This window comes from Triturus cristatus, chromosome 1_2 (assembly GCF_964204655.1).
Source record: "Triturus cristatus chromosome 1_2, aTriCri1.1, whole genome shotgun sequence".
Taxonomy (NCBI): domain Eukaryota; kingdom Metazoa; phylum Chordata; class Amphibia; order Caudata; family Salamandridae; genus Triturus; species Triturus cristatus.
This window is the reverse complement of record NC_140580.1, coordinates 844,474,798-844,494,394: the sequence shown is the minus strand read 5'-3', so window position 1 is coordinate 844,494,394 and position 19,597 is coordinate 844,474,798. Positions and strand designations below refer to the sequence as shown.

Here is a 19,597-nt window from a genome sequence, read left to right as displayed (position 1 = left end):
TCCGTGGTCGGGTATCAGAGTGGAAATGGCGAGGGGGAAATGAGGGCAGCGCAGCGGGAGATGAGTGGAAGAGAAGTCGAGCACAGCCTGTATAGTGAGAGGCAGCGTAGAGGTGAGTCGAGTTTAGAGGTTGGGAGGAAAGGCAGGCTTGAAGAGGCACGGGCAGGGAGACAGTGAGATGAAACAAAAAATGGACGTAATTGAAGAGCGAAAGATGGGAATGAAAGCGCACAGATGAGGAAAGAGCCCAGAGCTAAAAGTGTAACAGCAGCTGGTTTCACGAGAGAGAGCCGTGCACGAGGGAATGACTAATGCAGCTGTTTTCAAGCACACTCATGCTTGTGGCACTATCCGCCTTGCGGGAGCGAGCAACAGACAATTAGCATGCGCGTCGTTGCTCGCTCCTGCAAGGTGGATGCCGCCACAAGCACGAGTCTGTGCTTGAAAATTAGCAGAGCGACGGTGTAGGTGAGACCTAAAAAGGGTTTTTAACCAATTTGAACCTGGCATATTTTCCCTTGTAAAGTTATGCGATCAGTTGCACCATAAATTCACTGATCCCAGTGGTTGACAGTAAGTCCCAAAACATAGCGTGTTAACTGAACTGAACGCAGATTTTAAATTGATAAAAACAAGAAACAATGTGATATGGTATTATGCCCATTAATCTCTGTACTCTGCCCAAATTGCCACCGCAAATACTGGTGATCCCTGTACTCACTGCCCGTTACCCAGTTGGCCTTCAAGTGCAGTTGCTGGGTCTTACTGCTCGTGGGGAGCTGTATAGGGAGCACCCCACTGCTTTCTCTCAGGTCATGCCTAGGTGTGCTCTGTCTCTATTCCGGCATTCATATTTCTTCAGCCATGGCATTGGCAAATTCCCCACTTCTATCGGAGTATGCTGTATACGGCTACATGGCTTGAAAGCCACAAAGGGCCAGATCTATGAAGCCCTTTTCCCATTCGCAAACGGGCCGATTCTCAGAAACGGCCTGTTTGCGAACGGGAAAATGCCTTTTGGGATGTATCCAAAAAGGCCCTTGCAAAATAGGGAATTGCAAAATTTGTGATTCCCTATTTTGCGAATGCATTTAAGGAATTGCAAATTGCGATTCCTTAAATGCAATGCAGGAAGCACCCAAGTTGTGCGATTTCTTTGAAAAATGCACTTTTTAGCATTTTTCAAAGTGCCACGTGGTGCACATATATGCCCTTAGGGCGTGTATGTGCACCACATGTGCATGCATACATATTTCAGGGGTGCTACAGGGTGTCCTTTTGACACCCTTGATATTGCGTTCGTAATTTGCGAGTACCTAATGGGTACTCGCAAATTGCGAATGTCTTCCTATTCATTCATACGGGCTTCTAGGCCCGTAGGAATGAATGGGACAGTATTCCTTAATTGCAAATTGCAATTTGCAATTCACAATTAAGGAATATTTAGGAATCGCAAATATTATTGCGATTCCTACCTACATAGCTTTTTGCGAGTCCTTAATAGCGATTCGCTAAAAATCGCTATTAATGACTCGCAAGCTGCTACAATGATACATCTGCCCCAAAGTCTTTTTAGCTGCTCCAAGGTGGCATCTGTTAATGGCATAGAATGGATCTCCTTCATTATGGTTATGATTCTGGAACTCATCCTTCTTCCCGTCAGGGGTCACTTTGAAGACGGTACCCAGTAGTCACCATCCAAGAGTTATTGCATTGTAGGATTGTAGTGCATTCAATAACCTTTTCTGTTGTGCGTGTGCGTGTGATGAAGGCTGGGTCACTCTGATACTCTCGGCGTCCCCCCCCCCTTTAAATAATGCTCTTAGTTTGGATCCTTTATTGCTGTTCCTGCTCTTTGAATGACTCTTCTGCAGAAATGCAAACCCTCACCATGTGATAGTCTTTTGCTGGTGCCTGTAGTTCTGAGCTTCTGGATGGAACCTATACTCTCTTGGATTTTGTTTAAGCCTATTCGGTGTTTTCTCCAACAAGTGTACCATCTTTTGGGGACGATCGCTAATTCATGCTTATTATATCAGTGAACTGGCAATATGGCTTCATCAGACAATATTTGTAACTTCATTTTCACCTGTAAACGACAGGGAATGAAACAATTAATTGCACTGAGCTCCTCACACAGAAGCAGCACATGTGCGTGAGCCCAGAGGCAGTCAAGGGTGATTGTACAATTGACAACTCCATCAATGTTATTATGTAGCACAGTCTGGGGAAATATGCTGCTGACACAGCTATAAAACGGATGTTACTGACAAATACCAAATCTCTCTTTCTCCCCCGTCTTCCTCTGCATGCACACATAACAGCTAACTGCGATTGTTTCCAGTATTGCCACCAAAAGGTTCAGGTGACATCATGAACCACGAGGTGAAGACCAACTTGTTTGTAAATGTTTGTAAATCAGAACACCAACATGTGCACTACATGACCATATTGCACCTTACTTGTTTATTTTGTGATAGGAAGATTGTAAAAGCTGTTTTCCTAAAAATGCAGCAAACATTGGAACTCAAATGTTGAGGTTTTGTTTACCCTTTGTGAATAAATTGCTGATAAAAAAAGATACACTGGTGAGGGCCGGTTGATTTATGTGATTCTGCAGCATTTAAACATGATTATGGATTTACCCACATTTGCCACAGTAGCTCTCTGTTGTCAAAGGGCCTCCTGTGGACCATGCCAGAAACTTACAGTGGGTTACAGCTGGCCCATTGCTTACCATTGGTTGGCTTTCCTGTCACTCTCGGTGTCTTGCTTTTTATTTGATGGATTTTCTTCCTAACCTAGTAATGTTCCTCTGCTGGAGCATAGACCACTCACCGCCTTTTGATTTGGTGACTTGTATTCTTCCTTTGCTAACATTCATGGAACTACTTTTTTCTTTCTCTTTCAGCACTTCATGGAAATGCATGTGCTTTCTCGCTCTCTTCCTTGTGTGCAGCTTCCCATTTGTGTTGCTCCCTCCGCCTGCCAGGCAGAGCTTGTCCATTGCTTCCCCTGCCTGACTTTTTATTATTGTGTATTTTTATGAATGTGCACACCCCACCTCCTCAAGCTCATTCGTTGCTACCCCACTCACTCTTCATTGCTTCTCCGCCGCGTTGATTTGTTTCCCACCCGCTCTCCACTGTTCATCCATCTTTACGGCCACAGTTCTTTAAGGGAAAAATGCATTTTTGGAGGGTTCTGCAGCTACTATTTGTTCCCAGCCTGAAATGTCAACTTGGAATTGTCAATAAATATAATATAAACTAAATCGCATGTATCATGCTGTATGCACTCGCATGCATGGAAAAGCTTGCACCCACATATGTCATCATGTTGGGCGGCAACCGCATCATAACACGTGTGCTGTTTTTCTATTCTGTTTTTTTTAAATGTATTTTGCAGATGCGGCACAGCATCAACAAAAAGCATTGGCAAAGCCAATAGGTCAAAAAAGTCAAACCTATTGGCTTTGCCAATGCTTACTACTAATGATTTCCATTCACTGCGCATATGCTGATTGTTATCACCCCAGTTCTTTTTTCAGATCCATTCTTGAGTTACTGCCATCATGGAAACGAGATGGCAGAGCCAAGTACTAATCTCGAACCATTTAGGAAGTGTGTATAGGTAGGCACTTGGAGATGGAGTCACTTTTCCCAAATGCCAGACTTTTAGTGGTTGCTTGGACATGATTCTCCACGCACCCTCCTGAAGGTCGCTCTCTACAGCTGATGCCTATTTGAGCTGTCTTTGTGGTTTCTGACAAGGCTGAAGCTGTGAACGGCATTTTCATAAAGGACAGACTCGATAGTCTGCTTTTAGTGTTCATTGCTAGGGGTGTTATGGACATGAGGTTGCTTTGTGGGAGGTGAAAAGAGGATAGAATGCAATAGGTCAATAACAAGGGCTGGATGTACCTTAGCGCAGCACCACCACTGGGCACCCTTTGAATGGTAAAATCATAGCAGATGCAAGTTTGCTCTTTCAGATGTAAGCAGTCATATTATAAGAAGTTTAGAATTCAAAATAGTAAAAAATGTTGAAAGTCGACTTATTTCAAATGCTATTGCCTTTTGCTTACGTTTTGAACGACATTTGAGACAATAGCAAAACAACATAATACATTTAAAATATCATTCACGCCATAGACAAATATATACAGGAATAGCTTCAAATGTCACATCAAACACACAAAACGTGGAATGCCTGCAATAAGTCTAACCTCTGGCAATCGCTTGGGATAGCGTTCCAACCCATATTTCTTTTGCCCATCATGCCACCTCAGTTTTGACCCAGTCATATACAAATCAGTATTGACCCTGCTCCAATAGGAACAGTCCAGCCTGAAACTTATAGGTTGATCATAAAACCATCAAGCATTCCCTGGGAAATTATCATATTGGCTTGTCACTGCGAGCGCTCTCCGTTTTGTACAATTTTTACACCAATACATTCCTGTGCTGAATCACAGATTAGACTAGAGCTTAATTTGTTAAGGTAGCGTTGCAGGGTTAAGGAGCTTTGGTCTGGGTAAAGCTAGTGTACAACCAGGAAGGCCAGAATCTGGCTTTTTGAGCCAGCGTCCAATATCCAGCCAGGCGATCTGGGAGCGTCTACCAGGAATAAAGGTTTTAAGCCAGAAATGAAGAGCCAGGAAAAGGTGTTATGTCTGGTTTGGGAGGATTACAAGGGTAGGATGAGTGCAAAGTATATGAACGACAGCTATGAGCCATGTTCCCCTCCTTTGTGTCTACCTTATCACTTTAAAAATAAGAAACAGAAATAAGTTTATTCGCTATTTCTTTCATTTTGTACCCCTGCAGGAAGTAAGATCATGATGTTTGATCTATTGCTTAATTAGTGACTTCTGAAGCCTAAGAAAAGAAAATGTGAAGCCACGTTTACACAATATCTTACAAAAGCTCTTGAAGTCTCTAATTCATGAAAACAAGCCTGTGCCTGTCTCTCCCCTCAAATATTTGCCTTCGGAAGTCAGGAAACTGGAACATCGGCCTCTTTAGTGGTTGTTTACCTCACGATTGGATGTAATTTCCCCCATGTGACGATACTGGTGTATCTCACGCATATTTATATGGTTTTGTGCAAAGTGGTTGAAAGTGGCTTTAGGTTTTGCTTTAGTTGATATATTTCAGTAGCTCCATCTCTCCTGTTTTATATCATCATGGCTAAAAATGAATTCTATTCTGTTTACCAGAAGTAAATGTTAACTATTTTATGATTGTGATAATCTTAGGTAATCAATTACAATAAAGAATTGAATGTGATTGCAACAACAAGTTCTCACTTCGCAGTGTTGTGTCATTGCAAGGGTTTGAGGTTAGATTTCCTCAGGATTACCGAAAGGTTTGTTTTATTCTTTTCATTCTGGAGTTGGGTTCCTCTTTGCTGTGTTCTCTTTCTGTAGGAGTTGGAGTCTTACAACATACCCCAGAACTCACTGTGGATGTGCACAGTTGTCGAATGCAAAAACCTGATATTGCAGACTGAAGAGTCACGCCAAGGTGCATTGGGTTAGGTTGGAGGAGTTTGGGAGGTTACCACTGGTAACATAACACTAAAGATGCAGCAGTTCTGGAAATATACGCACTAAATGTTATGTTATGTTAAGTTAATTCCACTTGTAGCGTGCTCGGCTACTCAAGAGTGTCCCGGCGCGAACCTGAGGGGCAAACAGAGACAATCAAGCAAAGAGGAATGTTTTGAGCTTCCTTTTAAAGGCTGCGAGCTCCTGAGTAAGACGAAGATCAAGGGGAAGGGCATTCCAGGCCCTGCTGCCTCTAACCACCAGAGAGCAGCCCCCAATCCTCTGGAGTTTATCTCACGGGACCGAGGCCAGGCCTAAAGACGCCGAGCGCAAGACTCGGAATCAGTAATGGAACATAAGAGGAAGACAAACCCTCTTTCTCGCTCTCTTTCTCTATCTCTTCGATCATTTAGGGAAGGAATAAGGGTTACTTGTGTCTGTAGGTTCTAACTCTATGGAAACAGGATTGTCACTGTCTGCATCTTTGATCTCCGTCACCAAACTTTGACTCCGACATCAAACTCTCCCAGTTATTAAGACCTGTTTGACAAAACTATGTGCCATGAGTAGGGGTGGCTTCACTCTGGAAATCCAGTTGTAAGTCACACCGGCTCAAAGAAAGTTCTTTGGGAATCGGTGTTCACTGATGACAAGTATGACAACTGGGTGCCCATGCTTGCTGGGAATTAAATTGATTTTTCTACATTTTTCTACTTCCTTTTGGCTATTGTATCACTATTAAACTGAAGGTTGGAGTGTGGAATGGGAAGAGCGGTTGGTTGTTTTTTCCTGGTTTGGGTGCAAGGATGATGAATGACTGAAATGCACAACTCAGCAGAAGCGTCATCATAGTTGCTTAGAACGCCCAGTGACGTCGCATGGCTGACTCACTGTCTGGCCAATAGTCCTTCTAGAGTCTCCCATTCGGTCGGGAGGATCTGAGGGAACAACAAGAAGCGGAAACTACCGAAAGCCATCAAGGGTTTTAAAGCTTTGTTTATTCTCAGTTTCTGTCGCTTCCTTCTTTGAAAGCGGACTATGCTTAATTGACATTCATGCTTGAATGGTTCCTTTTAATGATGTTTGGCTGCTGGTAACTTGAGTCAGACACAACCCGGATGCAAACCGGAAATCAAGAGGCTAAAGTTTCTTCAGCCTTGTGCCAACTTGGAGCGCGTATCGTGGCACGAGTACGTCCGTGCAAAATGTATTATTCTGCACGACCTGCTCATCAGCCTTGTATTATTATTTATTGATTTGATGTTAATGTAGACATATCTTAAATATACCAGTTTATCAGAGCACTTCACAGCAGAAGGGATTCTATAAAAGGTGAAGTGAATGGTTTAGGCAGGGGTATTCACAATCAGAAATTGGCTCCGGCATCATGTCAGGAGTTTAAGTCCAATCATTGGCAATGTCCAAGCTTGCCAGCAGTCTGCTTGAATCTGGATCTCAACAATATCAAAGGGGGAGCAGTGTATACCTTGGAAATCACTTCCCCGACCTTGGAGTCTCTGAATGGTAAAGTGCAGGGATTTTCTTTTATTTAACTTCAATATAAATCTTACAAATATTGAATATTAATTTATATTCCTTTTATATAGTTATTTTAAATGTAGAACAGTTTAATAAAATGCTAAAGCATTATTTACTCAATTTTGAAATAAATCTTGAATTAATGTAAATGTATAAATTAACATTATGTTTCTGAAGTTTCAATTAAAAAAATCCCACCTAAAGAAAAATAATTAGCATGCAATAATAAGTAGTAAAATAGAATTAAAGAAAAATAATGTAGGTATATTTTAATAAACAATATTTTTACATTACATTTTACATTCAAAATCGGGTATTAACATATATTCAATAATAAATATCCAATATTTTTTTGTCGGTTTTTGCTATATTTATATATGTTTCTAACTATTTAATATAATTTAATTTCATTTAACATTATTTTCTATGAGGGTTTATATTAATTTCCTACCTCCAATATTTTTTTTAATAACACTTTTTTAAATTAGATTTTCTTATATGAACATGCAAAAACATTGCAAGCTCACAAACTCAATTAACAATATTTGTGAAAGTGTCTCCATTCCTTTTGCCCATTCTGAGCCCCAGTGAAAGCAGGGGTTGTGGTACAGCCCGAGTGTATAAGGTGTCATGGTAGAGCACAGTTCATAAAGGGAGCGAGGTCCAGGCACCCCAAATTATCAGGGGTTTTTGACACAGGTCCTCCTTTTATATATTTCTTCTTCAGCCTTACAGCAAAAAAACCATACCCCTTTGCTAGGGGGACAGGGTGAGAGGGTCTGAGGACCTACAGTGCTGGGCTATGTCCCTTTTGGCTAATAGGTAATCCAGGCCAGCGAATGTCCTGTGAAGTTCGTTGTCAGCTCAGTTGTCCCGAGAAGTGGCACTTTGGAGGTTGGCTCGGCAATGATATTTAGGACTTGCTCAATCTGGGCGTGGATAGAGGACCAGTAGGTCTGGGCGGAGGGAGAGGTAAATGTAAATGTAAATGTGTTGTACTTGTATAGCGCACTGCTATCCTAGGGTTTCCTGGCACTGTACTCATACCGCTGTGGAACCCTTCCTGGCTTTTTCCCTGTGAAATGTCCACTCCTGGGCACCCCCAAGGTGAAACCAGGCATCCCAGCGCTGCTGGGGCCGTTGTGGAGATTAAGCAAGCTATTGCCCAGAGTTGCAGAGTGGGACCCATGATTAGAATAGGCACTGAGGCGAGAAATAACGGGTCCGAGGAAATTGAGCCCAAGACCCGCCAAGGCGGGAATTGAACCCTGGTCCCAGGCCAGACCTCTGCATCAGGGTCTGCCGCTCTAACCATTGAGCCACACTTCTCCACAGAGGTACAGATGACATGGAAGAAGTACCCCTTAGGGTTTTCACTTCAAGTACATGCCCCATACTCCATAACCTATTTGGGCTGTAGTATATTCGGTGGAAGTAAGAAAATTGGATCAGGCGGAGGTTGCAAGGAATGGCCAGAATGAATTGGGCCATCTTGGCATTTTGCAGGATGTTGTCGTCCAGTTCCCTCAAATCTGAAGACCAGAAGGATCTAAGTTTTATCTGGGGGTCCGGGGCATTGAGTAGGAGAGACTTGTACAGTCTGGAAATTACTTAACATCAGAGTGGGACCATTGTTAGCTTTATTTCCAACTTATTGAATTTGGGGACCTCTGTGAGTATTTCCTGGTATGTTTCTAGGGTGTGGCAGATATGTAGGCATTAATAGAATTTTGAGTTATGTTGGTTATACTTATACTCTGGTTTTAGGTGATCGAAGGAGACTATGTGGTCTGTAACCCATATGTCCCCCGCTGTCTAGATCCATATTCTGTCCCAACTTCTGAAGCACTCCAGCCGCGCCACCTGGCGCAGCCATGTCCCCATTCACAGGGGGGGTCTGTCCGGTCAGTTACTCTAGACATTCAATGCGCTAGTGCCACACACCAGCATAGGAAGGAGATCTTGGAGATCTGGGGTAGGGTGGCAGGTGGGAGACGTCTATAAAGGAGGTTGTGTATTCCCCATGGATTTAATATTTGGAGTTCCTGGTCCCAGCAGTCCTGGCAGTCACTAAACAGACAGTCATTGATGGGGAGTAATTGCACTGCCCAATAATAGAGATGGAGGTCGGGTGCACCTAAACCTCCTTCGTATTGTGGGGCTGTAGATTTGGAGAAAGAAACTAGGTGTTTTGTCCAGCCAGTAAAACCTGGTCGACATGGATTGTATGTCTGGAAAAACAGTGGGTGGGAGCCTGAATGGGTGGTTTTGTAGGACGTATAAAAATCTGGGGAGAACTAGCATCTTATAGGGTATTATTCGGCCTGGGAGGTTCAGAGAGAGAGAGGTCCAAGAGTTCAGGTCTGTCCGGGTGCTTGTTAGGATCAGGTCAATATTCAAGTCCCATGCCGTTTGCGGGTTACAAGTAATGTGCATCCCCAGGTATTTGAAGAAGCCGGAAGCGATCCACATTCTGGAGTCGGGAAATACCAGGGGGGTGGGCCTGTCAGGTGAATGTATTGCATTTTTTGCCAATTGACCCATAGCCCAGCTGCATCTCCGTGATCGTCCCGCATTCGGATGAGGCACAGTAGTGTCACCTGTGGAGATTAAGTACAGAGGAGCATGTCATCTGCATAAAATGCAATCCTGTCTTCGTGGTTCGTGCACCAGTAGAAGCCTTGGACTTGGGCATCCACTCTGATTGCGCAGGCAAGTGGCTCAATTGCTAGGGCAAAGAGGAGGGCGATAAAAGGCACACCTGCCACGTACCTTGCTGAACGGGAAATGGTGTGGAGCGTGTCCCGTTGACACGAACTCTCACATTTGGAGAATAGTAAAAAGCCCTTATCAGTGTAAGAAATTTAGGGCCGAGATTCATATGTGTGCACACCGTGAATAATAAGGGCCAGTGCAGTGTATTGAATGCCGTTTTGTGATCGACAAATCACAGTGCTCCTGGACCCAGTAGCTTCTCAAGGTGGGATAGGGCTGTTTGAAGCCTACGTAGACAGTGCTGGGTGCTCCTACCGGCCATGAAGCCATTTTGGTCCTTGAGTACCAGCATGTTGATAATGGTGGCCAGTTTTGATGCCATCATTTTGGTCAATAGCTTTGCTTTTGTGTTTAGGAGTGAGATAAGCCTGCACGAGGAACACAGAGGTGGTGGCTTGCTGGGTTTGAGGGTAGTGGTAATGGTGGCATTTTGAAGGTCGGGTGGTCGGATCCAATACAGCCTGCCTCCTCAAAGAGAAGCAATAAACGAGGTGCCAGTAGGGAGTTACACAGTTTAAAATTTTCAATTTGGAGGCAGTTCGGGTCTGAGGTTTACCCCCAGGGGGCGGCCTAATGGCCGTCTGCAACTCCTCCGTGGTGAATGGTTTCTCAAGTGCGTCACGCTGACTCTGTGAAAGTGAGCAAATGGGGAGGCCGTGGAATATTTGATGGATTGTTTCTAGCTGTGGGTGGGCTCTATATTTGTATAAGCTGTGGTGGATATTACAAAGGCCTTCGCGATTTTGTTAGAGCCGTGTGTATGTCTGCTGTTGGGGGGAGTTTCATCGGGATTATACGAGGACTTTCTCTGTAGCCAGTAGATTAATTTACTGGCTTTGTTGCCTTGTTCGTATAATTGGTATTGGACAAGAGATGCTGCTGTACAGGCCGAGTTAAGGAGCTTCTGTTTTAGAGTCTTGTAGAGGTCTTCTAGTCGTTGATGGTGCTCTGATGATGAGGAGCTATCGGTCAATTGTTCTAGTGCTAATATGTAGGATTCAAGGAGCATAAGCTCCTATCCTTTGAGGTGTTTGTGCAGGTGAATCGCCATGTCCAGCCGTCCTCTGACAACCATCTTGAATGCTTCCCATAGGATGTGGGGGAAGTTAATGAATATTAGTTTAAGTCAAAGTAATCTGTGATTACTTTCTCGAAGGAGATCTATCAGTGTGTCATCAGGGAAAACACCTCTCTCCCTGTGGAGCCCCGTTCCCAGGTGTAACTACACTGAGGCATGGTCTGAGTGGCCCTGTGGGAGGGTGTGAACATTCTGTATTAATTATATATGGAATCTGTCAGCGTGAAGAAATAGTTGAGCTTAGAGTGGGTTTTGTGGGATGCCTAGCAGTGGGTGAATCTCGAATCTAGAGGGTACCACTTGCGCCATATGCCTCTGAAGCCCATAGAACGAGCCTATTTGTGGAGAGCAAGTGTGAGGGTTGAGGGGGTCGTCGAGGAAGTGTCTTTGAACCTGTCCATAATATTTTTGAAGTTTCCTCCCAGTATTAACATGCCTGGTTGAGTTTGTGACAGTGCAGACAAAAGGTCTTGAAGTGTGGTATTAATGAGTGCTGGTGGGACGTAGATGCTGCCCACTGTCCACCGTCACCCATCTATGGTGCCTTCAAGGAGAATATATCTACCAAGTATGTCTAGGTGGGACTTGGTGATGGGTAGTGGGCATGTATGATGGAGCAGGATTGTGGTCCCTCTCACTCCTCCAGCGTACCCCATGTCGGACACTCTAATAAAACCACAGTGGGCGACTATGGAGAAATTAGTTCCGAATAAGTGGATCCCCTGTAGGAGGAGGATTGCTGGGCTTGTCGTTAAACATATTGGAGGACTGCACCTCTCTTGATTTTGCCTAGTAAACCAATAACGTTCCACATTAGTATCTCGAGTTGTGGTCCCATCAGGGTGGTCGAAATGTTGTATGGGGATGGGCCAGTGATGATAGAATAAAGAGATTTGTGTCATAAACAATTAAACCACATATGAAGAACAACACCTGTAACGAAGTCCCTGAGTACCCCCAACTACCCCCGCTCTCTACACTTCCCCCCTAAAGCATCTGTCGCCCAATAAACATTTCAAACTTCCCTTAGAATAGAGATAGTAGGTATGGGGCAGCACTGGGTGATCAACCGTGCATGCCCTGGTCCGATGCCTGTTGAGAGTCAGCCACTGTGTCTTGGTCTCACTGGAGCCATCAGGGTCCCCCAGTTTCCTCTGAATTTGTCGGGTGCTGCACTGTTGGTGCTCAGGGCCGGACTGACCATAGCGGGCACCGGGCGTTGCCCCGGTGTGCCGCCAGGGCGGGGCCGGATTTGGGCCCCTGGGGGGCCGGATTGGGGCCCCTGGGGGGCCGGATTGGGGCCCCTGGGGGGCCGTTTCTGTTACCGGGGGGGCCTGCAATATCGGCCCCCGGTAACAAAATCGGCCGAAACTGGCCCTTGCAAACAGCTCGTCCGCACCCCCTCGGCCCCCCTAGGAGGGCCGGCCGAGCAGTTTGCCAGAGCCGGTTTCGGTTCCCAGTCCAGCCCTGTTGGTGCTGTGAGGGTTTAATTAAGAGTCCAAATTTGTCTTCTTCAGTGTGGACCTCTGGGTCTCTAGCGCCTGCATAGGTTCATATCCGACAATTCCATTTCAAATCTCTCCTTGGGGAACCCTTCCTACCAGAGTGAGGGACCCCTCTGCCCTTGCCCAGGGGGCACTCATCTAGCCAGTGCCAGACCCAATCTGGGTGATCAGAGAATATTTTTGTTCCTGGAAGAGGACCTTCAATTTGGCCGGGAAGTGGAGAACATATTTCAGGTCCATGGCTCGCAACTTCTGTTCTACTTGGTCAAACGATTTCCATTGTGCCCGGACTGTCCTAGTGCAGTCCGGAAAGATGAGGATTTTTGAGGACTCCTGGAGGGTGTCACCTGTGGTTCTAGCGTGCTCAGTATTAAGTCCCTGTCTCAATGGTTAAGGAAGTGGGCAATGATTGCTCATAGCGGGGCACCGGGCGAGGTCGTAGGGCAAACACCTAGTGGGCGAGGTTGTAGGGCAAGCACCCGGTGAGCGCATTCTATGATAAAGCAAAAAGAGATCTGATCCTCCATCGGAAGCAGGAATATTTCGGGTTGGCACTCTCTGCTCCCTCTGTAAAGTCCACAGCACGAGCGTCCCTCAGCATTCTCTAGTCTTGCCACCGTCTTGGAGGTTGTCAGTTTGCAAACAGTTTACTGCAGTGCCATCACTGTGTCTTCTAGGGCTGACATGCGACCCTCAGCCTCGACCACTTGGGTGGAGGTGTCTTGCAGGTCCTGCCGGAGGAGCACAACAACTGTTCCAACCTCATGAATTTTAGTTTCCAGTGCGGTTCTTGATTCCCAATTGGCAAGGAGGAGGGCTTTGTTGGCGTTTGCCGGGCTATGAGCTGCTGCCTCCGTGTGTGAAGCAGCTTGTCTGCCAGGATCATTGGAGTCTGCATTGTGTAGTAGCAGCTTGGTGCATTTGTTGAGCTTGCATTGGCAGGGTGCCAGTTTGTCCTTGGCCATATTTGCAAGCTGGTGCCGCCGGACCCCCCTCTCAAAGGGGGGGGGGGGGGCACGAGCAGTGCCAGGCCGATACGTCAGGATCTCTACCACCAATGGTGCACCACAGCCCTCTAACAGCAGCATCAGGCCCGCCAGACCCTCTCCCCGAAGCAGCACAAGCAGCACCGGAACAGACACTCAAGCGGTCGTGCGAGGGTCGCTTTCCACCACCTGGGGATCACCACTGTCGCCTCTTGTAACTAGCACACCTATAGGTGCTGTTCTTGCTGCAATCAGTCTGAGGCCAACAGGGGTGCTGTGGTTGAGGCACCCAAGCCACAACGGAACCAGGCCTCGGGGACTCTCCCAGATCCAGTTGGTGGAGTGGGAGGGTTTTGTATGCAGGAGGTCAGGAGCCTGGAGTAAGTGCACCAAGGGGGCTCCCAGCCTGGGACCCCTGGGGCTCTAATGGCCGTTAGTGGTAGCAAAACCAGTTCTCGACCCTACCTTCATGCTGGCAGTCCCCTCGATGCCTTGTGTTATCTACTGCCCACCAGGCTGTATGCAAGAGCTCTGCCCTCTCTCCACCAGTCCTTCAAGTGGCAGGCACGGGGCACTGTGGCACTCCAACTTGCTTTCTGCAGGCCCGAGTCATTAGCCCGTCCACACCTGTAGCTTTTCTGGGCGGGTCATTGCTACCCCCCGGGTGTTTTTGATGCGCCGATCCAGCTCCAAATTGGCCAAGGGCATCACTGCATAGCATATCCCCTGCCCCACGGCCCAGCCAGGCTGGATGGTGCCTCCTGCCGTATCGGCCACTTCGGGCCCTCTCCTTTCTGCAGCGGCTACCAGGGTCATGTAGCGTACCTGGGGCATGCATGGCAAGGGCCAGTCATTGGCAGAGGATAGGATTCCAAGACTGAGAGCAGTATTACAGTGCGGCTGTCATCTTGCTGCTTCAGCCACGACCCCTCTTACCTCCACTATTTTCAATGGGTGGGTGTTGCATACCAGTGGCTGCCCATATGTACTACTGGGTCTACTACTTTTTTAATAGCAGTAATGTACACTCAGATTTTGAGAATAAGAAAAAAAGTAGTAATGTTACTCAAAAGTGTAAATTACTCAAAAGTGTAAATCACCATTTGAATCAGGCACAGAAAGCTCCTGGGTTGTTTTAGGTCCCACCTAAGGACATCAGTAGCTGTTTGTCGGAGAACTCATGTTCCCAATACACGTACAACTACATACATACATACTGTACACACTTTGCATTTTGGCGTTAACAGTTCTGGTTTAAATGCTTCACAAGCATTGGCAAAGCCAACCCATTCCAAACTGGCCTCCATACATTTGTACACATATAGGATAGCCGTTTTTGCAACTCTTTTACAACATGACCGCCAAGGATGCATGTACATGCATGGGACGCTCTTGTAAGGCAGTGTCAATAAAGCATAATAAACTGCATCAACGATGGCTGCTGTGCTTGCAGATGTATGCAATGTCCAACATACCATGCATGCATAGTGACTATGTTGTAATGGATCTTCTTAAGTTTTTTTAAAACCCCATAACAAGGTGGTCACTGTGCATCCACCCAAAACAAAGCACAATATTGGCAAAACCTTTTGGTCAGCGCCCGGTAGCAAGAACAGAGCCTTTTTCTCATGCTTGGTAATTTAATTAGCAATACATTGTGGGGAACATCACTGAGAAATACCAAACTGCAACGGTCATCAACACAGGGGGAAAGCCACTTACCTGCATCTTTTCAATCATTTCAAATAAGTCTGAGTTCTGAAAAAAAAGAGAATGATGATTTTAAAATGTATAAGCACACTAATTTCAAGAACTATGACTAGAACCAACGCTTTATTGAGGAGCTGGATATGGAAGTGGCCATAAGAAGTAACAACATTTGACATCATTATTTTGTTCTCTGATTTGGTGGGCTCTACATTGTTTCGATTTGATGTGCTGACGATATCCTTGCAGATATAGTCAGGCAGCAGGAACCCCTCGCATCCTTGGAACTGGAGGTAGAGGCTGTGTTGACAACCGTCACACACACCGGAAGTACGACAAGGAAAGGGAAAGAGACGGCATACTGGCACTCACAACGCCACCAAGGACATTGCCTGTACAAGCTTGCTTCATGAGCAGTCAGAGAAGCGCAGAAACACAGAAGCATGCCAGGCATCTTTGGTGCAAGCATCAGAAAAGACTACTGTAGTACATACAGTACAAACAAAAGCTCCCTTTCATACAAACACACCAGCGCAGCAAGCAATAGCTTCTATAATGCAAAGAACAGGTAAAGCACGGCCAGCAGCAGGGCACAGTTCTCTCACACACAAAACAGGTACAGTGCAGGAAACAGCAATGCAAGCTTCTCTCACAAACAGTGGCAGATTTTAGGCAAAGAGTCCTGTAGACAAGATTATCAGCGGAAACTGCGGCAGAAACAGGAAGCATTCTTAGGTATCACAGTGGTTATTTTTAGGGTTAAGTTTGTAATTGTTTTAATTCTCTTTTTTATTCTAGGAATCTGCTCATAAAGAGCTCCGTCTATCAGTGCGCAACTCGGAGGAGGCTATCTCACCAGGATTAGAACATGAAATCCACTAATTACACACAGACCTCTGCAGCAGGTGTTTTAACCTATTGATCTGGGTCTAGAATTGGAATTTGTGATGTATAGTTTACACACACACATCTGTAGACTTGGGGCCCAATTATGATGTTGTCGGGGTTTCCCCCGACCGGCATCATCACAGAATCGGGACCAACCGACCTCTGGTTGGCGGTCCTAACCGCCTAATTACGATGCAATCGCACATGGTGCAGTCGCATTCTCACATTTCCATATGGGAGCTTGTGCTACGGCCGTAAACTGGCCGTAGCACAAGCTCCCATAGGGAAATGGGAGGTTATATTAATTCCTGCACCGCATGGCAGGCACCAACCGGAGGCCGCAAATAGAAGGGGGCCCTGCTAGGGCCCCCCCAAACTTACTTTCCAACATGCTTTCCATGTTGGAAAGCCCAGTATGGAAAGCCTGTTGGAAACTGATCATCGTAATCCCATCGGCAGAAACACTGTCCATTGGGATTACGAGCCAGCTCCGGACTGGCTGATGGGCTCATTGAGCCAGTCGGAATCCAGACGTAATGACCGACCGGTTTCAATTCCGACTGCCTACATCGTTATTAGGAGGTTGGAATTGAAATCGACGATCTCGGTCGGAAAGCCTCTGACCTAAGGTCAGAGGCTTTCCAACCAAGTTTGTAATTGACCCCCTGGTGTGTTTGGCCACCAAAGTTCTGGACTAGGATAGAACCAATGACTTGCAAGTTACACACAAATCTATGCAGTAAATATATAACCTTTCACTCTGTCTTGCTGAGAATGGAACCAGTGCCCTACAATTACGCATATATTCTTTTCACTAGCTGAATTACATACTTGTGGTATCTTGCTCATATGTTACCCTCTAACATGGAAGTGTTTTCAAGCCTTCTTTCTTTTCTATCACTTTTAGTCTGTATCTCCTTACTCATCTTGCAGATATCTTTTTCTTTTAACCTTCTGGTGAGTTCATTTTCTTGCCTATTTTACCATGTGTCATTTTTTTATACGGTTTTCATTAGTTCTACTTTTATTTCCCATTCTCTAACTTTTGCTCGTGGCTTATATATTTTCTTATGTTATTTCATCTTATTCTCACAACTTTTTTGTTGAGTTTCTATTCGATTCATTTCTATTTGATGACTTTCTTGCCACATTTTGCAACAGTTTCCTGCTTGTCTGCTCCTTTCCTTCTCATTTAAAGGTCTGGCGTTAGCCGAGATCTTTTGCTTTTACTAAAATTATACGTATAATATACGTACTTCCAGGGACTTTGAGCCAGCCCTCTTCATTCATTGGTCTGATATTGTGTCATTCACATTTTTCTTCTACCCACTACAGCAAACAGCATGGGGCAGCAGGTCAGTCCACTTCGGCCACTGGCTAACTTCCCTGTGAGTGATAATATTCCTCCCTTTCACGATGAGCACAAAGTAGTTCCATCCAGTGCCAGAAACATATGTGGCAATGTTGTGTTTTTTGAGAAAACAATGACAAAATAAAACAAGCAATGACAAAGCCGAAAGGCGGGCAGTCAACACAAGATCTGTGAGATTTTGCCACTGCTTGTTCAAGGGTTCTTTCGATTCTCAACTTCTCTGCTCTTCGTTCTTGCTCAAAGTCCTCATGATGTTTTTTTCCACTTTGTTTTCTTCCTTTCTTCCTCATAGGTGCACTGATGCCTGATAATGTGATGAATTCAATGACCCATCAAAAGCTGTCTTCTCCACACTGCACATGTGGCATATGCAAACCAGCAATCCTCAGGTGAGTGACTCCTGTCGTGCTGAACATCACTAAACACAGCGAATATGATTCAGCAACACATAAAAGAAAAGTCACAGAGAGGCTCATGGGAAATAGCAATACCTTAAGTGGGATTAAAAAGGTTAAGGGACGTGGAAGGGTGTGGCCTAAGAAGCATATATAAGCAATACAGCTACAAGAGAGTGGCCTATATAATAAAGGGCGTGGCTTAGTACACGTGAACTAGAATCCTGTACATGACAAATAGTGTGTTACTGGATAACAAATGTCAAAGGTGAAAAAATATTTAACAGCTTAAAGAGCACTATTTTTCTACTCGGTATGCAAAAAACTTGTGACAAGGTAATTTTAAAAAGTAGCAACGCCTTAACTGCTTGCTATCACTTTCCCGGAGAATCAGTTGTAGAAAGGCTACAACTTTGTTGTTATTATTCATTGGAATTTTTTTTTGATAACCAAATTTGTATTGATTTTTTGCGTCACAACAAAGGAAACATTGAGCCTGTCAAGCCGCCACTGTACAAACGCACAACACAGTGCCACACCACCCCCCCGCCCCCACCCATAGCCCCCCCCGCCTCCTCCCCCCCAGAACCACATCCTCATATGACATTGCCCAACCATTTCCCCCAGATCCTACGGAATTTCTTAAGGCAGCCCCTCGCCTGATAGAGTGTCCGTTCCTGAGCCGCACACCAGTCCACTCCATCACTCCATTTGGCCAGGCTGGGCGGTTGTGAATGCTTCCAGGCCGCCACAATATCCCTTTTTGCCACCATTAATGCTGTCATAAGGAACAGCTTCTCAGCACGTGTGCCATCGAGACCATCAGTGATGCCCAGAAGAGTGTGCCTAGGGTCATGTGGCACCGCCCAGCCCAAGACCTCCGTCAGGTCGGCTTCTATGCCCCTCCAGTAGCCCCCCAAGTCCGGACACGACCACACCATATGAATAAAGTCGGCCGGGCCAAAACCGCAGCGGGGGCAGGCCGCGTCAGCGGAGAGGCCCGCACGGTGCAGGCGGGCCGGTGTGAGGTAGGCAGTGTGAAGGTAGTAGATTTGAATAAGCCTCAATTTAGCGGAGGCCGTCACCAGCCTGGGAGCCATAAGGGCGACCCGCCAGTCGACCTCGTCCAGGGGACCCACCCACACCTCCCACCGTTCCTTCAGGCCTTCCCGGGCCGTGGGGGTGTTATTAATAAGAGAACGGTGTATTCGGGATATGCCCCCCCTCCCCAGGTTGCCCAGCATAACCTGCGCCTCAGGGGGATTGTGGTCCGGTAGCTGAACGTCCAGAGGAGTGTAGGTGCGTATAGCGTGTCGCAGTTGGAGGTACTTATAAAATTGAGAAGAGTGGAGGGAAAAGCGCGCCTGCAGTTCCGAGTACGAGCACATGCGTCCCCCCCGCCAGACATCCCCCAGCTGGGAGATGCCGAGCAGGTCCCATGATTTGAACCCCTCCAGAGCCGCAACGTCTCTCAGCCATGTCCCCTGCCAGAGTGGGGTGGCGCGAGTCAGCCTCTATTCATTTGAATTTAATAGTATATTTAGCCCTGGGCCACCAGTGGTAAACAACAGTTTTCACTTTGTGGCTTTATCCTCATACACAACATCGACTTCCGGCGACGTTATATTTCAGGTTCGCCATGGGACAGGTACAGTGTTTTTTTTTCTTCAGACGCAAAGAACAGAACTAGAGACACTAAGGGCCTTAGTTCAGCGTAGGGTTTGTTTACCTTTTCAGGGTTCAGCCTTGCCTGCTCATGGTCCACTTTTGGGACTGGGAGAGGGACATCAGAAGGAGAGGC

At 46.0% G+C, this 19,597-nt stretch overlaps 1 protein-coding gene across 7 annotated transcripts in view; it reads right to left on the bottom strand.

Moving 5' to 3' along the window:
* The window catches only part of RAP1GAP (RAP1 GTPase activating protein), a 1,002,066-nt gene that overhangs the window by 173,534 nt on the left and 808,935 nt on the right, over positions 1-19,597 (bottom strand). For all 7 annotated transcript variants that reach the window (XM_085608997.1, XM_085609001.1, XM_085608999.1 and 4 more), the window contains one exon: positions 15,157-15,192. In XM_085608997.1, coding sequence (XP_085465123.1) covers positions 15,157-15,174 — 18 coding nt within the window. In that variant the 5' untranslated portion in view covers positions 15,175-15,192. The remainder of the gene's footprint in view (positions 1-15,156; positions 15,193-19,597) is intronic.